Below are 18,277 nucleotides of genomic sequence, written 5' to 3'. Positions count from 1 at the left end.
TACTGAATGATTTCAAATTGTATTACAGAGCAATAGTAATAAATAAAAGCATGGGATTGGCTTAAAAACAGACATCAATCAGTAGAACCAAACTGAAGACAATTCTACATACCTGATTTTGATAAAGAAGCTAAAAATACATACTGGAGAAAAGACAATATATTCAACATATGGTGCCATTGAAACTTCATGGCTGCATATAAAAGAATGAAGATAGATCCATGTCTGTCTAACCCTGCACAAAACTCAACTCCAAATGCATCAGAGACCTCAACACAAGACCAAATACCCTGAATCTGATAGACAAGAAAGTGGGTAATGAGCTTGAACTCATTGACACAGGAAAGGACTTTCTGAACAGGACATAAGCATTAAAACTAATAGTTAATAATGTGACCCTATGAAACTGAAAAGCTTCTTTATGGCAAAGGATATATCATTCAAGCAAAATGACAGCATATAGTAGAGGGTTAGTGTCTAGAATATACAAAGAACAAAAATAACTGAACATCAAAAAAGAAATCTCATTTTTAAAATGGAGTACAGAACAAATCAAGACAGTTCCTCAAAAGATAAAACACAAATGGCATAGAAATATAAGAACTGTTCAAAATTCTTAGCCATCAGAGAAATGCAAGTTAAAATTGCTTTGCAATTTCATCTTCCCACAGTCAGAATGGCCAAGATCAAATGACAGCTGATGCTGTTGAGGATGTATGTGGGGAAAGGGGAATACTTACTTATTGCCGATGGGGGTGCAAACTGGTTTAGCCACTATGAAAGTCAACGTGGAGGTTTTTGGGGAAGCTGAGGATTGTTCTACTTCAAGATCCAGAAATACCTTTCTTAAGCATATACCCAAAAGACTGCGGAGATACTTACTCACGCATGTTCATTGCTGCTCTGTTTCTAATAGCCAGAAATTGGAAACACCTAGATGTCCATCAAGTGATGAATCAATAATGAAACTGTGGTACATTTACACAATGGAATATTATTCAGCTGTTGAGAAAAATAAAATTATGAATTTGGCAGGTAAGTGGGAAGAGCTAGAAGCAATCATTCCAAGTGAGGTTAATCCGGCCCCCAAAAGGCAAACATAGCATGTTACCCCTTACATAAAGCTACATATGGTTAGCTTTTAAGTTTTCAGTATGTTTGCTACCACCTGAATAACCACAGATGTTAGGGTGGCAATGGAGCAGGGATGAGGGGGTTTCCCAAAAAGGGGGAATAGAATATAGTACTGTGGAGAGTGTGTGCATCAGTCCTGTATCTGGAAGACACTGTTTCCTTGAAGTCGTCCATGACTTCTGGCTCTTGCAAATTGGAATAGAAGAATTAACTGGGAAGAGGGACGAGAGAGTAGGATAAAGGAAGGAATTGAGGAGGAACAGCTAACACTGAAGGCCTTTTGGAAAGCCATATGGAAACCTACTGCTGTAGAAGCTTCCAAAATATACTCACATGAAAAGAAATGGAGCCCCCATACTATGGGGGAGACGATGCCCAAACTAGATCCCTTATGCCAAGTAAAACCTCTAGTTCCAGGAATGGGTTACATCTTGTTGAGTCATTGGCTAAAGGGATCCCTTGGGCTTCCTTAAGCATCACAGACTATTACCAAGGCTATTGATTGCTCGACACATCCTAATGGTAAGACCCTATTGCTAAGGACACTTAGAATTGTCACTGAGCATGGGAAAATCCAGCTGGTACTGAATTAGAAGCTTTACTTCTGCTGGCCCACATTCATGGTACTGGAAGGTACTCTGCATGCTGCCAGAGGATAAAAGTAATCAATACCTTTCTGTATGCTGTGAATATGTGTTGTTCTGAGTGGTTGATAAATAAAGCCATTTGGCCTATGGTAGGGCAGGATGGAGCCAAGCAGGAAAATCCAAGGGTGATAGTGAAAGGAGAAAGAGGCAGAGAAGACACCATCCCACCATCCAGGAAGCAGCATGTAATAGCACATAGGTAACGCCATAGAACATGTGGCAAAACATAGATTAATAGAAATGGGTTAATTTAAGTTATAAGAGCTAACTAGTAAGAAGCCTGAGCCATAGGCCATATAATTTACAATTACTATTAAGGCTCTGAATGATTATTTTATAAGCGGCTGCAGGACCGCGTGTGAGAGAGACTTGTCTAGACTGCACGGGGCTACAAATATCATTCAGCTATGAACCGTACTGCAAGATAGACTGGTGCGGTAGTGGCACAAATGTTTGGGGAGTAGCTAATCACTTTTTTAAAAACTGGATTCAAGGCCCACTACGTGAAAGGGAACCCATACCTGACACTGCTGGAGTGGCCCAGAACCTGAGACTAGTTAGCTAGTGGGCCTAGAGGAAAAGCTAATACTGTTACTCTGCTAAAGAAAGACAGGAATGAAATGACTGTGTGACACAGTGCTACACCCACAGAGCATGCCTCACTCAACCCTCATCAGAGAGGTTTCTTCCTGCAGTAGATGATGGTTAACACAGAGACCCACAACTGGACGGTGTGCAGAGAGTGAGAGACTTGGGTATACTGTCCTAATACAGTCCTAATTGGGATGTCTTCATCAGACCCCCTCCCCTCAAGGCTCAGGCACTGTGTGGAAGAGGAGGGAGAAAGATTGTGAGAGCCAGAGGTGGTGGGTGACTTCAAGGAAACAGTGTCTTCCACACACAACAGGACTGATGCACACATGAACTCACAGAGACTTGACAGCGTGCACAAGAACTGCATAGGTTCGAGTCCCACAGCATCCCAGCACCGAGAAGGGGAAGTGGACACAAAGTCCCAGCCCTAACCAACCATCTCTTGGCAGTTGACACCCAGTGGAGTGTCACCGGGTATATCAGCTGCACTCCAAGGCAGGCCCCATGCTCAGGAGTAGTTGGCCAACACAAAACAAACTCCATGTTCTGTTTTGTGGGCTTTTCTTTCATTTTTGTTAATTTTGTCGTATTATCTTACCATTTCTTAGACAGGCAGAAGAAATAACTTGGAAGTTTGATGTTTGGTTGGTCGGGCAGTAAGAAGGATCTGCAGGAGCTGGGAGAGGGGAGTAACTGATCAAAATATATTGTATGAAACAGTTATGTTGTGCTTGGCACCATTTTTTAAAACTATTTCTTTTAGTAATAAAAATTATCCTGATACCTTATTTCCTAGGCAGTGCCTGATTGTCCTTTGCAGAATTTTTAAAAACTTAAGCTTTTTAGCATCATGGTTTCTGAGCTCCCTGTTCTGAATTTTAATTGATATGCATGATTCAAGCTAGCTTGCTTCTCAGCCTGAGAAATACAACTAGAAGAGATCAGTTTCCAGCAGAGTCCTAATGCCTTCCAAAGCCAAGTGCAAAACGTGACACTCATCCTTTTCTCTGGTCTCCAGAAGGGGGCGGACTGGTGTTCCTGGGGAGGTGGGAATCATGACTGAGCTGTACAGTGAAACTAAAGCTCCGTCTTGACAAAGTGAACCTTAGCGAGCCCCGCCTCACCTGGGTTGGCCCTGTAGCAAGTCTTGGTGTTTGCTCACTCACTGCTGTGGTAACACAGAAATGGTCAGGTAGGCTGCAGATGACAGTTTGGCTTTGGAAACCAGTAGACGTTTGTATGTTGTTTTGGTGGCCCTAAGTGGTGTTTATTAAAGGTGCAGCATTGTATGCAGGTATGCTGAAAGGCTCCCAGGTGTGGAGCCACGGGTGCTAAGAGAGTGCCCGGAACTTCCTGGTGGTTGCAAAGCTTGGTGACAGTCATTAATTCTCTGGAGAGTACTTGCTTCCTAGCCCAAAGCATGAAGCTCTTATTACCACTGCTCTTATGGAAAGTTTCAAGTATTCAAATGGGGTTGTGTTCATTATTATGGCCAGCAGCTTGAAGTTGGAGTATAAAGACCACGTGTTCATTTTCGGGTAACCGTTATCATTACATTAGACCTGAGGACCCAGGCCTCTGCTTGAAGGAGTTTTAGGAAAGTTGTTGTTTTTTTCTATTAGAAGTAGATAATGGATAGTACCATTTGATTTGAGTTTTGAAATAAAAGCGGATAGAGCAGAATGGAGAGATGGTTCTGCAGGTAAGAGCGCTGCTTTTGCAGAGGACACAATTCTGTTCCTCATCAGGTGCCTCACAACGTGGAACTCCAGCTCCAGGGAATTCAAAGCCCTTTGCTGGCCTCCACAAGCTGGACGTCTGCAACATGTGGCCATACCCCTACACACAATCCCACACATAATTAAAAGTAATAAATCTTAGCAGTAAGTAAAACCTGGTAGAGAAAGCATTCACATGGCCCTTAGCTTTGAAATGAAATATTGAGCGAGGACAGACAAAGCATGTAGCATTCTTCACTTGCTTGAGCCGATGAGGCCGTTTGTTGGGATGTATTTTGAATTCTGTGCTTTGCTGTCTGGCAGAGTTCTTGGCGAATCTGTAGACTGACAGTGAGTAGTAAGTGGGTCTCCTTTTGCCTCTCTCCTTGGCAGCCTTGGGGAGTTTTGCCTGGCTCACTTGCTGCTGAAGAGGAACCCTACCATGTTTTTCCAGCACTTCATTGAGTGTATATTCCACTTCAACAGCTATGAGAAGCATGCGCAGTACAACAAGTTTTCCCAGTCAGAGAGGTGAGTGAGCCACTGGGGTAAGCACATCTCATGTCTCAGGACGAGCTGTGGTCAGGCTCCAGAGGTGCTGGCTGTATCGTGCAGAGGTTGGACACCAACACGCACCTGCTGTCTGCTGCGGCGGTCATTAGCTTCCTTGGCACGATGATGAAAGAAAGCTCAGTCACAATGATGGACTCCAAGGGTCATGTCTGGACGACACTGGAACCTTGTCACTGTCCCTGTCACACAGCCGTGAGGGTACTGTACTTAGTCCTTGTCACCTGTCCCCACACAGTGCAGTGACCTTGTCCTGTTCCGCCACAGAGGGAAGCGGCTGTTTTTGCTAAAGGGGAAGACAAACAAGGAGAAGCGAATGAGAATCTACAAGTTCCTTCTTGAGCACTTCACAGACGAGCAGCGGTTCAATGTCACTTCCAAGATCTGCCTTAGTATTTTGGGTATGTCTGGTATATTTGGGGTAAATGTGTCCTTAAAATGCTGATAGCACAGCAGGTCTGTATGGAAGACACGTCCTTTTTGTCCTCCTTAGCATCAGTTGTCTCTTAGGACCCCATCCCCACCTCCCGTCACAGCCCAGACTTGTCCTAGTTCTGTGAATTCCCTTTCCCGAAGGCTTTCTCAGAAACCGCTCCCCTGTGCTCTCTCAGCATGCTTCACTGATGGCATCTTGCCCCTGGACATGGAGGCCAGCGAGTTGCTCTCAGATACCTTTGACATCCTCAGCTCAAAGGAGATCAAGCTGTTGGCAATGAGAGCTCAAGCGTGCAAGGACCTCCTGGAGGAAGATGACATGGCTCTGGCAAATGTGGTCATGCAGGAAGCCCAGATGAAGATCATCTCTCAGGTGTGTGCACACTCTGCTGCTCCAGTGGGGGTCGTGACCCTGAGTCCTGGAGCCGTTCTTACCAGTGGCTTTATGGGTGGTTGTGATTCTGAAGTCTCTGCCTTAGCTACGCACGGCTCTTTCCGTGACTCTGAATGTGTATCTACTTGCCTGCCTGGTGTACCATGGTGTCTCACACTCACGGGCAGAACTGAATTAATCATTTCTCCTTGCTTGGTTTCTTCTCCCAGTCTTTCATAGGGAATGGAACCATTATATACCAAAGGTTCCTTTTTAGAGAATTTGTGCCGCAGCCACAGGCAGAACAGGAGTCTGGCATGCCGAGGATGTGTTTGGGTTAACCGAGATGTCAAATTAGAAATGCAGTGCCTGGGAAGGCCTGGTTGCCACAGCCCTCAGCAGGCTCCATGGTCTTGTACCTAGCTTGAATGTCTGGTTCATATTTCCCACCTGATCCCTGGAGTCTTTTGATCCCAAAGGATTTTGATTACATCCAGTTTTGCAGAAGATCCTGTCTCTTTTGCCTTTCCAATGGTTGTTTCTTTAAGCCTGCGCCATTTCCTATCAGCACCCTTCCTGTGTCTGGCTCCTCTCCTGCAGGACATGTACTACCCTGCTGTCGAAACAGTCTTCCTTAAGCACAATTATTCTCTGCAAAATATATTGAAAATGGCTGTTAAGACAGCAAGGAACTTCTGGGGGGTGGGTTGTAAATGATCTGTGCTATTGAACACTTAGTACTTTGTGAATGCTCGTGGAACTTTTCTCTTAAAATTGATCAATGTGGGGGCTGGAAAGAGGCTCATCAGTTAAGAGCACTTGCTGTTCAGTTCCCTGCACCTACGTGGTAACTCACAATGGCCTTAACTTGGGTTCCAGGGAATATGATGCACTTCTGATTTCTGTGGGCTCCTGTATGCATGTGGTACACACACATGAACTCAGGCACACATACATACACAAAATAAATAGTTACTTTTTAAAAATCCGTAAATGTATCAGATATTATATAATTTTAAGCTACCTTGGTGGTATCCTGTCACCTGGATAAAATCTGGATTCTCAAAGACATGGAAAACTGCCTGCCCTCACCTTGCTCCTTCCCTCTCTCAGAACCTCAGATGTGTTCTGTTCCATGCCTTTGGCACTGGTTCTTCTGCCTAAGTGCTCTCTCCCAAAGCTTCAGGAATGAGTGGTGTACATGCAAGAAACACTGTTAGCTGTAAATGAAAGATAGATTACATGTTAGCGTCAGAAAGAGAAATCTTACATGTGTGGGGTAATATAATGGATTATCTTTAATTCTAAGATATACTGCACAGGATCTCAGTTACTGGTTATTTAAATCACATACTGTTTGTTTGTTTGTATTTGAAAATTATCTTACTGTGTGGCTCAGGTTGGTCTCAAACTCTTGAGCTTCCATCCTCAGGCTCCTAAGTGCAGATGCTCGATGGCCCAGATCACCACTCTAGTACACCACAGAGTTACATATGTATATAGAAAGGTACACACAAAACAAACAAACAAAACTGGCCATCTTAATGCTTACCCAACCAGAGATCATTGCCTTTTTACACACAAGATTATAATGTTTCTTTGGTAGTCAGCACGAACAGATTACCTTTCAAAAGGAAGGGTGTAGGTTAGAGCCAGGGCCAAGGTTCTATCAGGGTTGTGTGGAGATTGGAACTTTTTGTCAAGTTCCTCATCATATTTCTTACTCCTTGTTCTCACTTAGAACATATAAGTAGTGTTAATATGCATTCTGCTGTACAAGCCTGCATGTGCTGTGGCGCCGCTTACAGTCTGAGAACAAGCTGGACATAGACCCTCTTCATTCCCAGTATTCTGGTCAAATGGCAGACAGGCCTCTGCAGTCTGCTAGATTTGGTGTACTTAAAGAAGTAGAACAAGGAAAAGTTATTTTTCAGATGTGTGTGCGTCTAAAGCATGCTTTTGTTGTGTTCCTTCAGGTTCAAAAGAAGAATTTCATAGAGAATATTATTCCAATCATCACATCCCTTAAGACTGTGCTGGAGAAAAACAAGATCCCTGCTTTGCGGGAACTCATGAACTACCTCAGGGTAAATGAGGAGCTTGCCCTATGGGCTTTTCCTCCCCAGCTCCACTGCCCCAGGCTCATTGCTTAGTCTAGACAGTGAATGAGAAGAACTCAGAATTCTAGGAAACATAGTCTGTGTAGAAACGTACCGCCAGGCTGGCCTGTGACTGCCTGCCGAGGACTTTAAGGTACTGAAGCGTTTGGCCAGAGGCACTGCTGAGGTTGCTCCTGGTTCTCAGGCAGCTGAGTTTTTAAAGCACACGTTCCTGTTCTGAACCCCTATACCCTTCCTTGGGAATAAGTTCAATCTAAAAATCTTCTTAACCAAAGCTGAGGACAGGACACTATCCTAGTCCATCTTGTAAGGAAGAGATGGAAATTGATCAGCACACTTAATGTTGGGTGTTTGCTTTTATGGGCAGGAAGTCATGGGCCTTTGGCAGGATCACACACAGGGATGGGGTGTTACCTTGAAGCAACTCCTGTTCCTGGGCTGTCTGTAAAGCAGGAGACCATGAGAAGCTGCCCTAGGAAAGCTGGAATGTGTTTGCCTGCAGAACAGATCTAAGCAAGGCCTCATGCCTTTGACCAAAAATACATTCAAAAAGAAACGGCACATTTTCTTATTTAATTTAGCAGCTGTTAGCTAATGACCCACATCATGGTCACCTGCTTAGGCGGTCAGTGTTTCCTCAAAAAGTGCCCTTGTGCTTAGGAACCTATCAGTTGGTGTAATGGGGGGCTGATAGTTTATTGTTGCTGTGGAGATAAGGTTTGCTGTGTAGCGTGAGCTGGCCTGGAACTCAGGATCCTCCGGCCTCACCTGCCCTGCACCACACCGGAGAAGACCTCACTGTTGTATCAAGAAGGTCCTAAAGGATGCTCTGGGTCTGTTCCAGGAGGTGATGCAGGACTACCGAGATGAAATCAAAGATTTCTTCGCGGTTGACAAACAACTGGCCTCTGAACTTGAGTATGACATGAAGAAGTACAATGAGCAGTTGGCCCAGGAGCAAGCTCTGACCGAGCATGCTGATGTGAGCAGAGTGGCTGAAGGCGGTGACAGAGCGCAGGCCGTGCAGGTAGGGGAGGCCACCTTGGGCTCGCCAGCTCTCCAGTCTGCTGTTTACCATCATTTCTCCTTGCATTCCTCCAAATTCTAGCTGTAATCTGAGACTGGAGTTGAGCTTTGGACTTGTTCCTTGCTGGCCAACGTGTTACCTGCGATAGACACACCGGTAGCTCAAGGGTTCTTTGTCCAGGCCCTTGCCTGGAAAACTGTGGTAATCATTAGAATGTGTGAGCTGCAGTAGGTCCCCTGGCAGAGCACACATGACCTCTGATTTCTGGAGCCGCCTTCACCTCCATCTTTCCATGTCTTCTGTATTGACTCTGCACTGCAGAGCTTACTGTCTGTGAGGGCATTTCTGGGTGTAGCTCACATTCTTCTGCCTAAGGAGTCCAAGCAGATTCGCTGTATTAAAAGAGAAAGACAGACCTGCTGCAGCATCTGTGTGAGGCCGTTTGCTGATAGTTCCGTTTTAAAGGGAAGGTTGTAGTTGCCCTTGTCCAGGGTGAAAGTGGATTACCTGAGCACTTCTCGTAGCCCATGATGATATTCTTGTTCACTCCTGGAATAGGGTGCTCCTGACTTACAAGCTGTACCTGCTGCTGCTGACCAGGAAAATGTTAATGTGTCTTCAGCCAACAGCCGGACTTCAGCACCTGGGTCCAGCTTCACACCAACTTTGTCTCCCATATCAGAAAATGGGCCTCTGAAGATGATGCCCAATGCCAGGTAGGGAGCCCTCTGAGATGGCAGCGGCCTGCGTCTCTCATGGTATTTTCATAGCCACCTCTTCATTCCCCCCAACCCCCCAGGCTCAACCTGAACTGTCTCATCATACCACATGCTTCCCTGAGAGACTGGAAGGAGAGTGATGAACAGTCTATCCGAAAGGAAGTGGGTGGGAACTGATGCCTCCATGGTGGTCTGCACTCAGAGTCAGTGTCTGGGATCTTTTCTCCATAGGTCCATGTCCCTGAGTACCATCGCAATCCTGAATTCAGTCAAGAAAGCTGTAGCGTCGAAGAGCAGGAATCACAGTCGAAGCTTAGGGGCATTGCCTTTCAATGTAGAGTCTGGAAGCCCAGAAAAACCCCAGAGCCATGGTAAGCCTTAAGGTTGGCACCAGATAGACTGAGTGCAGCTCAAAAAGCGAGCATATGTCTCATTGGAGATTTAGGATTAAGATTGAGCACATTTCCTGTTCTAAGGGATTTTGAAAATGCAGTGTTAATAAAGCCACCTCTCTTCTAACATACATATGCTTTATTTATGACTGGGTTCTTACTGTGTGTTGCTTTATAACTTGCTTCATCTACACACCTGTAAGACACACAGTGAAGATGCCTCCATGAGCGTTTCAGAACTCTTGTCTAGTGGCTTTGTAGTCTTGGTGTGGACTATAAAGCCATTTTAAACTGGAAGTCCTGGGCCTTTAGTGACTGCCCTACTCTTAAAAGTGTTGATGCTTTTCAATTTTTTTTATGTAAATGACACAGTAAAATGTCCTTATAAATAGTCTTATATTCGAAATTATTTCCAGTGGCAAAGACCAAAATCTTTAAAATCCTCACGCTGGGTTTGGTGGTCTGCACCTATAATCCAGCACTTGGGAGGATGGGGCAGGAGGACTGCCATGATTTTCAGCCCAACCTGGGCTACAGAGTGAGACTTTATCTCCAAAATAATAACAATAATAAATAATTTAAACAAATATATGCAAAAATAAAACTGGTATTTTGCCAAACTGTTAAAAATGTAAAAATAGTATGATTTTGCTTTCTACTTCCTTAATTGGTTTGAGTGTGGACACTGCCCTGCAGCCTTAACATTTATTTTGCATTGCTTTCATAATTTCTGTGACCTGTTTGTATGTCACTTGAAACAGGGAATTTTAACTTTTCACATGTAGTTCGTTTTCTTTTTCTGTATGATGCTGCTTTGGGATTTTGCACTGATAGATTTTTCTCTTCTATCTTAGCAGCTTCCTTAAGCATGGAACAAGAGTCCGATAGAGCTGTCAGACATGTAACTAAACGGGCAATCAGCACCCCAGAGAGTAAGTAACTAATTGGAATAGGATAGTTTTTCCGGTCCTTCCCTACAGTTCTCATAGTAACACCAGTGGTAAAACTTCTATTATAAGATAGTCCCTGTAATTGGCGTTGATGCTCACTGTGTTACTGTCCAAACTGCGTGTTTTATAGCGATTGCCCTTACTTGATGGGGAATTGACTGAATTGTAAGCGCTCATCCCAGTTCTGCATTCATTAGCTCAGTTAAACATCACAACAACCTGCGAGGGATTCTGTGCAATCACTGTGAACCAAGGGACAGATAGGTCAGTTCACAGCCCAAAAGTGGCATTATGGAGGCAGCCCTCTGCTGCTCTGGGAATATTGGAGGTGCTGTCTGGTTTGATCTGGGCTGTGGTCAGAGGTTGCTACTGCATGTACCTTGTGTGCTCTGGTGCTCTGCCTGGTGCACACCAAGACTGCTGGTTCACACTCCATCTATACCAAGAGTCTGTGGGTCTCCTCACTTCCTATTGTGTGTGTGTCCCTGATGTCCTAAGTCAGAACAGTTAGCTTCTTATTCTCTCAAACCTAATGAAAACTCTTATTTCAAGAGAATTATTATCTAGGTAGAAGACCCTACCTAAAATGCTTGGCATCTGAAGTGTTTACAATTTCAGATATCTTGAAACTTACAATTCCAAGATTTTGGAATATTTGCATATATTTAATGAGATATCTTTGGAACCAAGATATGGGACCCAAGTTTAAACACACAATTCATTTATGTCTCATATATACCCCAAACGTATAGCCTGGACTAGTTTTATATAATACATCTAGTGTGCCTGAGTTTTGACTGTGTAGCCTGGACTGGTTTTATGTAATACATCTAGTGTGCCTGAGTTTTGACTGTCACCATCATGTGAGGTCATTGATTTTCCACTTTGACTTTGTGTTGCACTGAAATCATTCAGATTTTTAGGTTATTTCCAATTTTCCACGTTTTAAGATTGGTGTCATTCAGCTGGTCCTACGGAGACCACTGCTGCCTGCCGTGCACACTCCAGTTCCTGAGAGCCTGCTCGGTGTGTCCCCTTTCCCTTGCCCCGGCTGTGCATGCCAGGGTGCCTGTGTCAAGCCACTCTTGATTGCCTGAGGCCCTCACTCTCCAAGTCCCCATCCAGAAGAGGCCCCTTTGCTCGCCTCTTCATTCTGAATAGAGGCCTCAGACCTCTCCACTGCATCCCACACTTCAACTTCATCCTGTCTGTCCTTGCTGTTTTTTGGAAGCTGTTTTACTCCTGCCTGTATGAGGCCAGCCACAGAGCCCTGGGATAGGTAACAGAGACCTGTTCAAAAACACCACATTGTGACCTCTGTGCCCCTCTAGGCCTGTCATTCAACTTGGTTCCTGTGACAGCGAGATGAGAACAGAGCTTCCATTCTGTGTAGCAGTGATGAGACACTCATGCCTTCAGCCCGTGTACTTTCCCGGCATACCTCCCGGATTCTGGCTACTTGCCATTCTGTTAACTTATGGTGCTGTGTTGTCTTAAAATACATGAGGTTATAGGTCATTGTCATGCAGGACCCTCTTTTAAAGGAGATTACTAATGATCAGAATTCTTACCATACTTTTCCTTAGGTAACAACTAGATCGTGGCAGTTTTTGACATTAAGACAGTAATTTTGACTTGTTGGGTACCAGCAGGTATGACGTTAGATATGCAAAATTGTCCTCCTCTTACAGAGAGAAGTTTTTATGTTCAGTGTTCTGGCTCAGGGGAACAAAATGCTTCTATTCTGGCAGTGAGGTACCATATGCTATAGAAGCAGAGCACATGTACCTCATTTCAGCTTTGCGTATCCCGTGAGTCCCTGATGTCAATCTTGAGTTGGTTTCCTGGCAGCCTGTGTTGCTTAGCAGTGAAATCTGGCGTGGTGCACTAATGCTGCTCTAGTTTGCATGTGTTGACTCGGCTTTGATGGGAAGTCAAACTTGGGTGTCACCGGGTCAGGACACTGCTTGTTCTTTCTCTGGCTGTTGGTGCAGTTTCTGCCCATCTATATTTTGAACCAGGAAGGAATGCTGGGAGAATCTTCAAACCATGCACTGCTGCTTTCAGCATGATTGATAAATCCCACCCTGACCTGGCATCATACTCAGCCCTTTTCTTGACGGTAACCATCCATTCTGATGAGGTTGGTATCTGGTCTCATTTCAGTTACGATTCACATTTCCCCAGTGGCTGGGGATACTGCACATTCTTTCTGGGTATCTACTGGCCACATGCGCTTTGAGAACTCGTTGGATTAATGTACCCACCTACCCGCTGGATTTTGTGCTTCGGAATTTATTAAATTCTGACACTGTGGCTGTTTACTTCACCAGAGGAACAGCAAAGGTTTTGCCTGCTCCCTAGGTTGTCTCTTCGCCCTGTTGTTGCCTTTGCTGGGTAGAGTTTTGAGATTGAATTGATGAAACCCCATTTCTTAGGTCTTACTGTCATTTCTTGGGTTCCTGGCAGTCTATTCAGAAAGTCATTGCCCATGATTGTATCTTGACCGTTTTCCCTTGTTGCCTCTAGCATTTGAAAGTCTTACATTGAGGCCTTTGACCCATTTCCAGATGGTTTTTGCCAAGCGTGAAAAGGATTTCATTTGACTCTTCTGTAGGTAGAGCCCGGTTTCCTTGTGCTGTTTACTTGTTGAAGAGATGGGGTTTTCCCTTCATTTTAAGGCACCTTTGTTGAAGATCAAGTGGCTCCAGCTGTCTAGGTTGGTGTTCCCAAGCTGTGACAGCCCTGCCACTGCACTGGGTCTAGGTAGCATGAATCAGGTGTTGTTGATGCTCTAGTGAGCTCTGCTTAGGCTCTTTAGGGGTCTTTTGTGCTTCGGTGTGAATTTTAGAATTGTTTTTTCCCATTTCTGTAAATATCAGTGGAATTTTGATAGTCATTGAATCTGTATTTATTTTATACATCCATTTCATGATGCGAATTCTCGTGATCCATAAACATGGGAATCCTCTCTTTGGTTGTGAATCTGGCCCTTTAATAGCTGAGCCAGCCATCTCTTTATTTGCACGCAGGAAGTCTTTCTTCAGCACTTTGTAGCTGTCATTGTAGAAGTGTGTCTCTCCCCTGCCGCCCCTCACCCCCACCCCATTTCATTAGACATTTCTAGGTTCTGGTTTTGGCCATTGTGAATGGAATTGTTTTCCTGCGATCTCATTCTGCCTTTGCTTCTGAGCAGAGTGCACCAGAGCTGTGTGAGCCACCCAGGATGCATATAGGCTTCCAGCTGGGAGAGTCAGTGTGTGAGGCCGAGGTGGGGGTGGGGTGCACACATGATTCCTTTGACAGTGCAGGTAGACCTTCCAGGGACAGAAACAAGCAGCCCTGGACTGCTTGATGGTAGTAGCAAGAGATGGGATTCTCTGCCAGTGTGTCAGCAGGGCTTGAGTAGCCGTTAGTGGCCCAGCACTGCAGTGGGTGTTAGCATGTTTCCATCCATGAAGGCTCACTGTATGCTCCTTACCAGATGAGAGAATGTGGGCAATGTGAGCTCTGCAGCCAGCCTCACACGTGCCCATAGGAATGCAGCGTGTGGACCCTGGCCTGCTTCCTCAGAGTCTTTTACAGCTTAGGCTGGTACACAGGGCACCAAGGCTGTAGCTGTAGGACTCCGGGATGGGGCAATGTGTCATGGGCAGGTAGAGGTGACAGGAGCTGAATGTGCACACCAGTATGACAGGCTAGGGCCTGCTGAAGAAAGGTCATCCACATGTCCAGGGGACACAAGTGGATTGCACCAGGTTTCTGAGTTTATAAAGGTAGCTTGGGGCTGGCTCAAACTGGTAGGTTTTAGGTTTTCTTTGATAGACAGAGCCCCATCAAGATACCTACTAACCAGGACACTAACTTTACCTGTTCTTTAAATCAGCATGACTCCATATAGCTAATAAATTATTTCTTTGGCACTTAACTTGTACCAGATACTGTGTTAAAACACTTTACATCTCGCCAGGCAGTGGTGGTGTACACCTCTAATCCCAGAACTCGGGAGGCAGAGCCAGGCAGATCTCTGTGAGTTCGAGGCTAGCCTGGTCTACAAAGCAAGATCCAGGACAGGCACCAAAAACTACACAGAGAACCCTGTCTTGAAAAAAACAAAACAAAAAACTACTTTACATCTCCTATAAACTGACTATGAATGACTTGAATTTCTGCTGGTGAAAGAGCCAGAACACAATCCAACTCTACTCCATGTTTCTAAGTGTGAGCTAGAGGCTGGGGAGGCCTTTGAGGTCAGGGACACACCATGAACGATCAAGAATGTGGGGCGTGTCGGACTGAGCTATGTATGGTGAACAAGGACAGGAACAAGGAAGAAGAATGGACAGGGTGGTTACTGTTCCGTGTGGAGATGTAGCCTGTGGCGCTGGCCAGTTAAAGCTTTAGAGGACCACAGAGCAATCCTTCCAGTGTAGTGGAACAAGGAAGAAACGCCATGGGCCATAAGCAATGTGCTTTGACATCTCCTTAGGAAATAGAGGTGGAAAACATAAGAAATGGAGGGAGAGAGAACCAGGAGGGAAGTTGAGGGTCTCACCTCCATATGGGCTGTCACTGAAGGAAGACAGGAGCTGGGGGGAGGAGCTACAGGTGTGTGAAGAATGAAGACCTGTGCTGCAGTGCAACCTTGGAAAGGCCCTGGGGGAAAGAGGAAGTCAGGAGGGACCGAGGGTATCTCAGTCTGGGTACAGTCCTGAAGCAAACGGAAGCTTTTGGTGAGTGGCTGTCACTTGTGTGTGAGGTAGAGGCTAGGAATGAAAACCTGAGTAGAGGGAACTCGATAGCTAAGTCACTGAGCTCCCTCCATTTGATATCTGTGTATTACTGAATTCTTACAAACACTGTTTCCCTTTACCCAGAGTCCATCAATGAAGTCACATTTGGAGCAGGGGTCAGTTACATAGGGACACCAGCAACGCTGCATTTTACCAAAGGTAAGTTCTGGGTTTTCCTCTCTCAGGTCATCCACTGCCTCTGACGTTCTGGAAAAAACTAAATTTCTTTGTGTTTGACTCCTTTTCAGAGACAGTCGAAGCTCAGGATCAAGGAAATGACATTTTGTGTTTATCGCTGCCTGATAAATCGTAAGTGTTCTTGGGGGGGCATTTTTCTAGAGCTTTTTCTTTTCATTGACTGTACATTTTCTTCTCCAGGCCTCCACAGTCACCACAGTGGAATGTCAAGTCTCTAGCCAGAAACAAGGGCAGCCCAAGATCTAGCAGGAGGTCCCTCCGCAAGACCCCCCTGAAGACAGCCAACTGAAACAGTGTGCGTCAGCAATAACTGAAGGCAGAGCCCTGCAGGGGCATTTGCCATTCCCGCGTGGAAGGGGAAAGGATGGCGTGGCATGGTCTGCATGTGGAGAGACTTGCCTGTACAGTGCCAAGTCCTTTCATAGGATACCAACATGGCTTTGTTCAACTTGTGTGGCTAACCAACCTTCCATATGTCTTTATGTTACTGTAGTTGAGATTTGTAAATATATAAAGATGGCATAGACTTTTTTACAATAACATTAAGCTATTTAATATTGTGATATTGTATTTTGAGTGTCAAACCTTCTGTGGTAAGTGACAATCTGGTCTTTAAGGAACACAATTTTGAAACCAGTTTTCTTCTATATGACTGAAGTGTCTATAGTTTCTCTGAAGTCGTTATGAAAGATATGTCCCCTTGGCTAATGGCAAAATTTTGACTGAAATATTTTTCTATTATTTATAATTGCAGATTTTATTAAAAGAGGTGTACAGTCTTTCTAAAATGAAGTAATAAAGGTCAAAGATAAATATAACCTCTTAGCATTTAGTGTAATTTTTCTGGCTTTTGGGACAGGGCTTTATTGGTAGTCTTCTTAACATTGCATCAAGGATTTACAAATAGTTAATACAAATAAGATCAACTCTTTCCCATTATGGTTCATCTGCCCACCTGTCTTTGTTCCCATGTAGAAACCTTCTGTCTCCCTAACAATAGACATCCCAGTAGTATATTTGTTATAATCCTGCTTATGGATTATAAAAGGGCTCTTGACCCTTGGAGTGGTGGTGGTACTGATATGCTGCTAAGGACTGCTCCACAGTTGGGCATGACTTGAGTCCCCTGTGTTGGTACAGTTTCAGGAATCCAGAGAGATGGAAATAAATGTTCTACTGTTTGGGAGACATGAGTCTCACGGATTACTCAGCATGTTGAACTGGACTCATCCTTTTCTTGTTTCAGCCTCCTGAGTGGCAAGGACCACAGGCATGTTCTGCCATACCTGGCTAGTGCCCCCCTCCTCCCGCCCCATGCTAGCCAGGACCAGGCAAGCCCTCTAGCACTGAACTACTCTCTGGCACCAGAATTACTGTTTGTAGTGCGCGTGTGGTAGCTAGATCCGGGGATGGAGAACTGCTATACCCCGCCATCAAGAGGCTCTGACAGTTGGTGGATAAGTGTCCCAGCTGCTCTTGAGTGAACACCTGGCTGAGTACAGATGCCGATTTCCTTATTGTGATGGGGCCTTTGCGGAGTATGTGCCTAACCAAATGCTAAGGCTACAGGGTCAACTAATACAAAGAGAGAAGTGGTTTCATTTGGTTTTTTAAAAGTTTTCGTAAGTGAGTGAGTTTTAACAAATAACCAATTGCAGTTGTGTTAGTTGAAGTGTGTAACGTGTATGAATAGCTCCAGCATCGACAGCCAGAAAGCAACCTCTTTTGGCTTTCTTCAGTCACATTCACATCCTGCTGTAAGTGAGCTCCTTCGGGCCATGTCTGCTCTCCAGGCTCACGTGTTGCTCAGTCAGACGTAGTTCCCGTGGCACTGTGAAAGACGGCTTTAGGGCATAAGCGTAAAAGAGGGAGCAACATGACCACCCTACTGCTGTGACAGCCACTGGAAGGCCGGGGTAGTATTCTCCCAGCCCATTAGAGTGGCAGCTCTCCTGCTCTACCAAGGGAAAGACAGAGGTAGAGGAGGGATGAAACGACCCAAGATGCAGAGGTAAGAGAGACCAGGCTCCACTGGGCAGCCACAGAATTACTGCCCTGCTGTTCTTGCTGGTGTCTTAGCATACAGCCGTCCACATAAGAAAAACCAGTGTGCTTCAAGTATTCAGTAAAAAAGGAAGAGGGGGGGGGGGCGGGACTGTAGATGTATAAAAAATATCAAGATCACAAAGTAGCTAGCTTCTCCATAAAAACCTTTCTGGGTGCAAGGTAGGATTAGGAACTCCTTTAGACGCTCCTGGCTTCAAACCACTTTACATCATGAGTCTAGCATGGTAAAGTGTTTGAGACCAAGGACGTCTGTTCCTAAAGAATAAAGGCTTTGGATGGTGTTTCTAATGTCCATAAAATGAGCAGTGTCTCAGGTAGATAAAAGATTTAAAATAAAAATTAGAAAACTGCTTTTGGTCAGGCGTTTTCCTTTGCTCGCCCTCAGGCTTTGTACCCTGGCTGTACTTTCTGAGTCTTCAAAGAGCTGGACACAACGGCTTGTCATGGAGGAGACAGCCTGCAGTGTTGAGACACTTTTATCACAACACAGAGGAACAGTAGAATCTTTTTTAAATATTACTGGAGTTCAGGCTCAGTTTC

General features: G+C 45.0%; 1 protein-coding gene across 2 annotated transcripts in view; it reads left to right on the top strand.

The window, feature by feature from the left end:
* Ncapd3 (non-SMC condensin II complex subunit D3) overlaps positions 1–16,488 on the top strand; it is an 83,192-nt gene extending 66,704 nt beyond the window's left edge. Inside the window, exons 25-35 of one of the 2 annotated variants that reach the window (XM_028883048.2) lie at positions 4,487–4,624; positions 4,931–5,064; positions 5,275–5,471; positions 7,448–7,558; positions 8,436–8,618; positions 9,177–9,334; positions 9,569–9,708; positions 10,587–10,661; positions 15,557–15,631; positions 15,721–15,781; positions 15,851–16,488. In XM_028883048.2, coding sequence (XP_028738881.1) covers positions 4,487–4,624; positions 4,931–5,064; positions 5,275–5,471; positions 7,448–7,558; positions 8,436–8,618; positions 9,177–9,334; positions 9,569–9,708; positions 10,587–10,661; positions 15,557–15,631; positions 15,721–15,781; positions 15,851–15,959 — 1,381 coding nt within the window. In that variant the 3' untranslated portion in view covers positions 15,960–16,488. Of the gene's footprint in view, positions 1–4,486; positions 4,625–4,930; positions 5,065–5,274; positions 5,472–7,447; positions 7,559–8,435; positions 8,619–9,176; positions 9,335–9,568; positions 9,709–10,583; positions 10,662–15,556; positions 15,632–15,720; positions 15,782–15,850 lie in introns of both variants that reach the window. The other variant, XM_028883047.2, reaches the window with a different exon arrangement.
* The last annotated feature ends 1,789 nt before the right edge of the window (positions 16,489–18,277 follow it).

The sequence above is a fragment of the Peromyscus leucopus genome, chromosome 7 (assembly GCF_004664715.2).
Source record: "Peromyscus leucopus breed LL Stock chromosome 7, UCI_PerLeu_2.1, whole genome shotgun sequence".
NCBI classification, from domain to species: Eukaryota; Metazoa; Chordata; class Mammalia; order Rodentia; family Cricetidae; genus Peromyscus; species Peromyscus leucopus.
The sequence above is the reverse complement of the archived record's forward strand: the minus strand, read 5'-3'. Positions and strand labels throughout refer to the sequence as shown.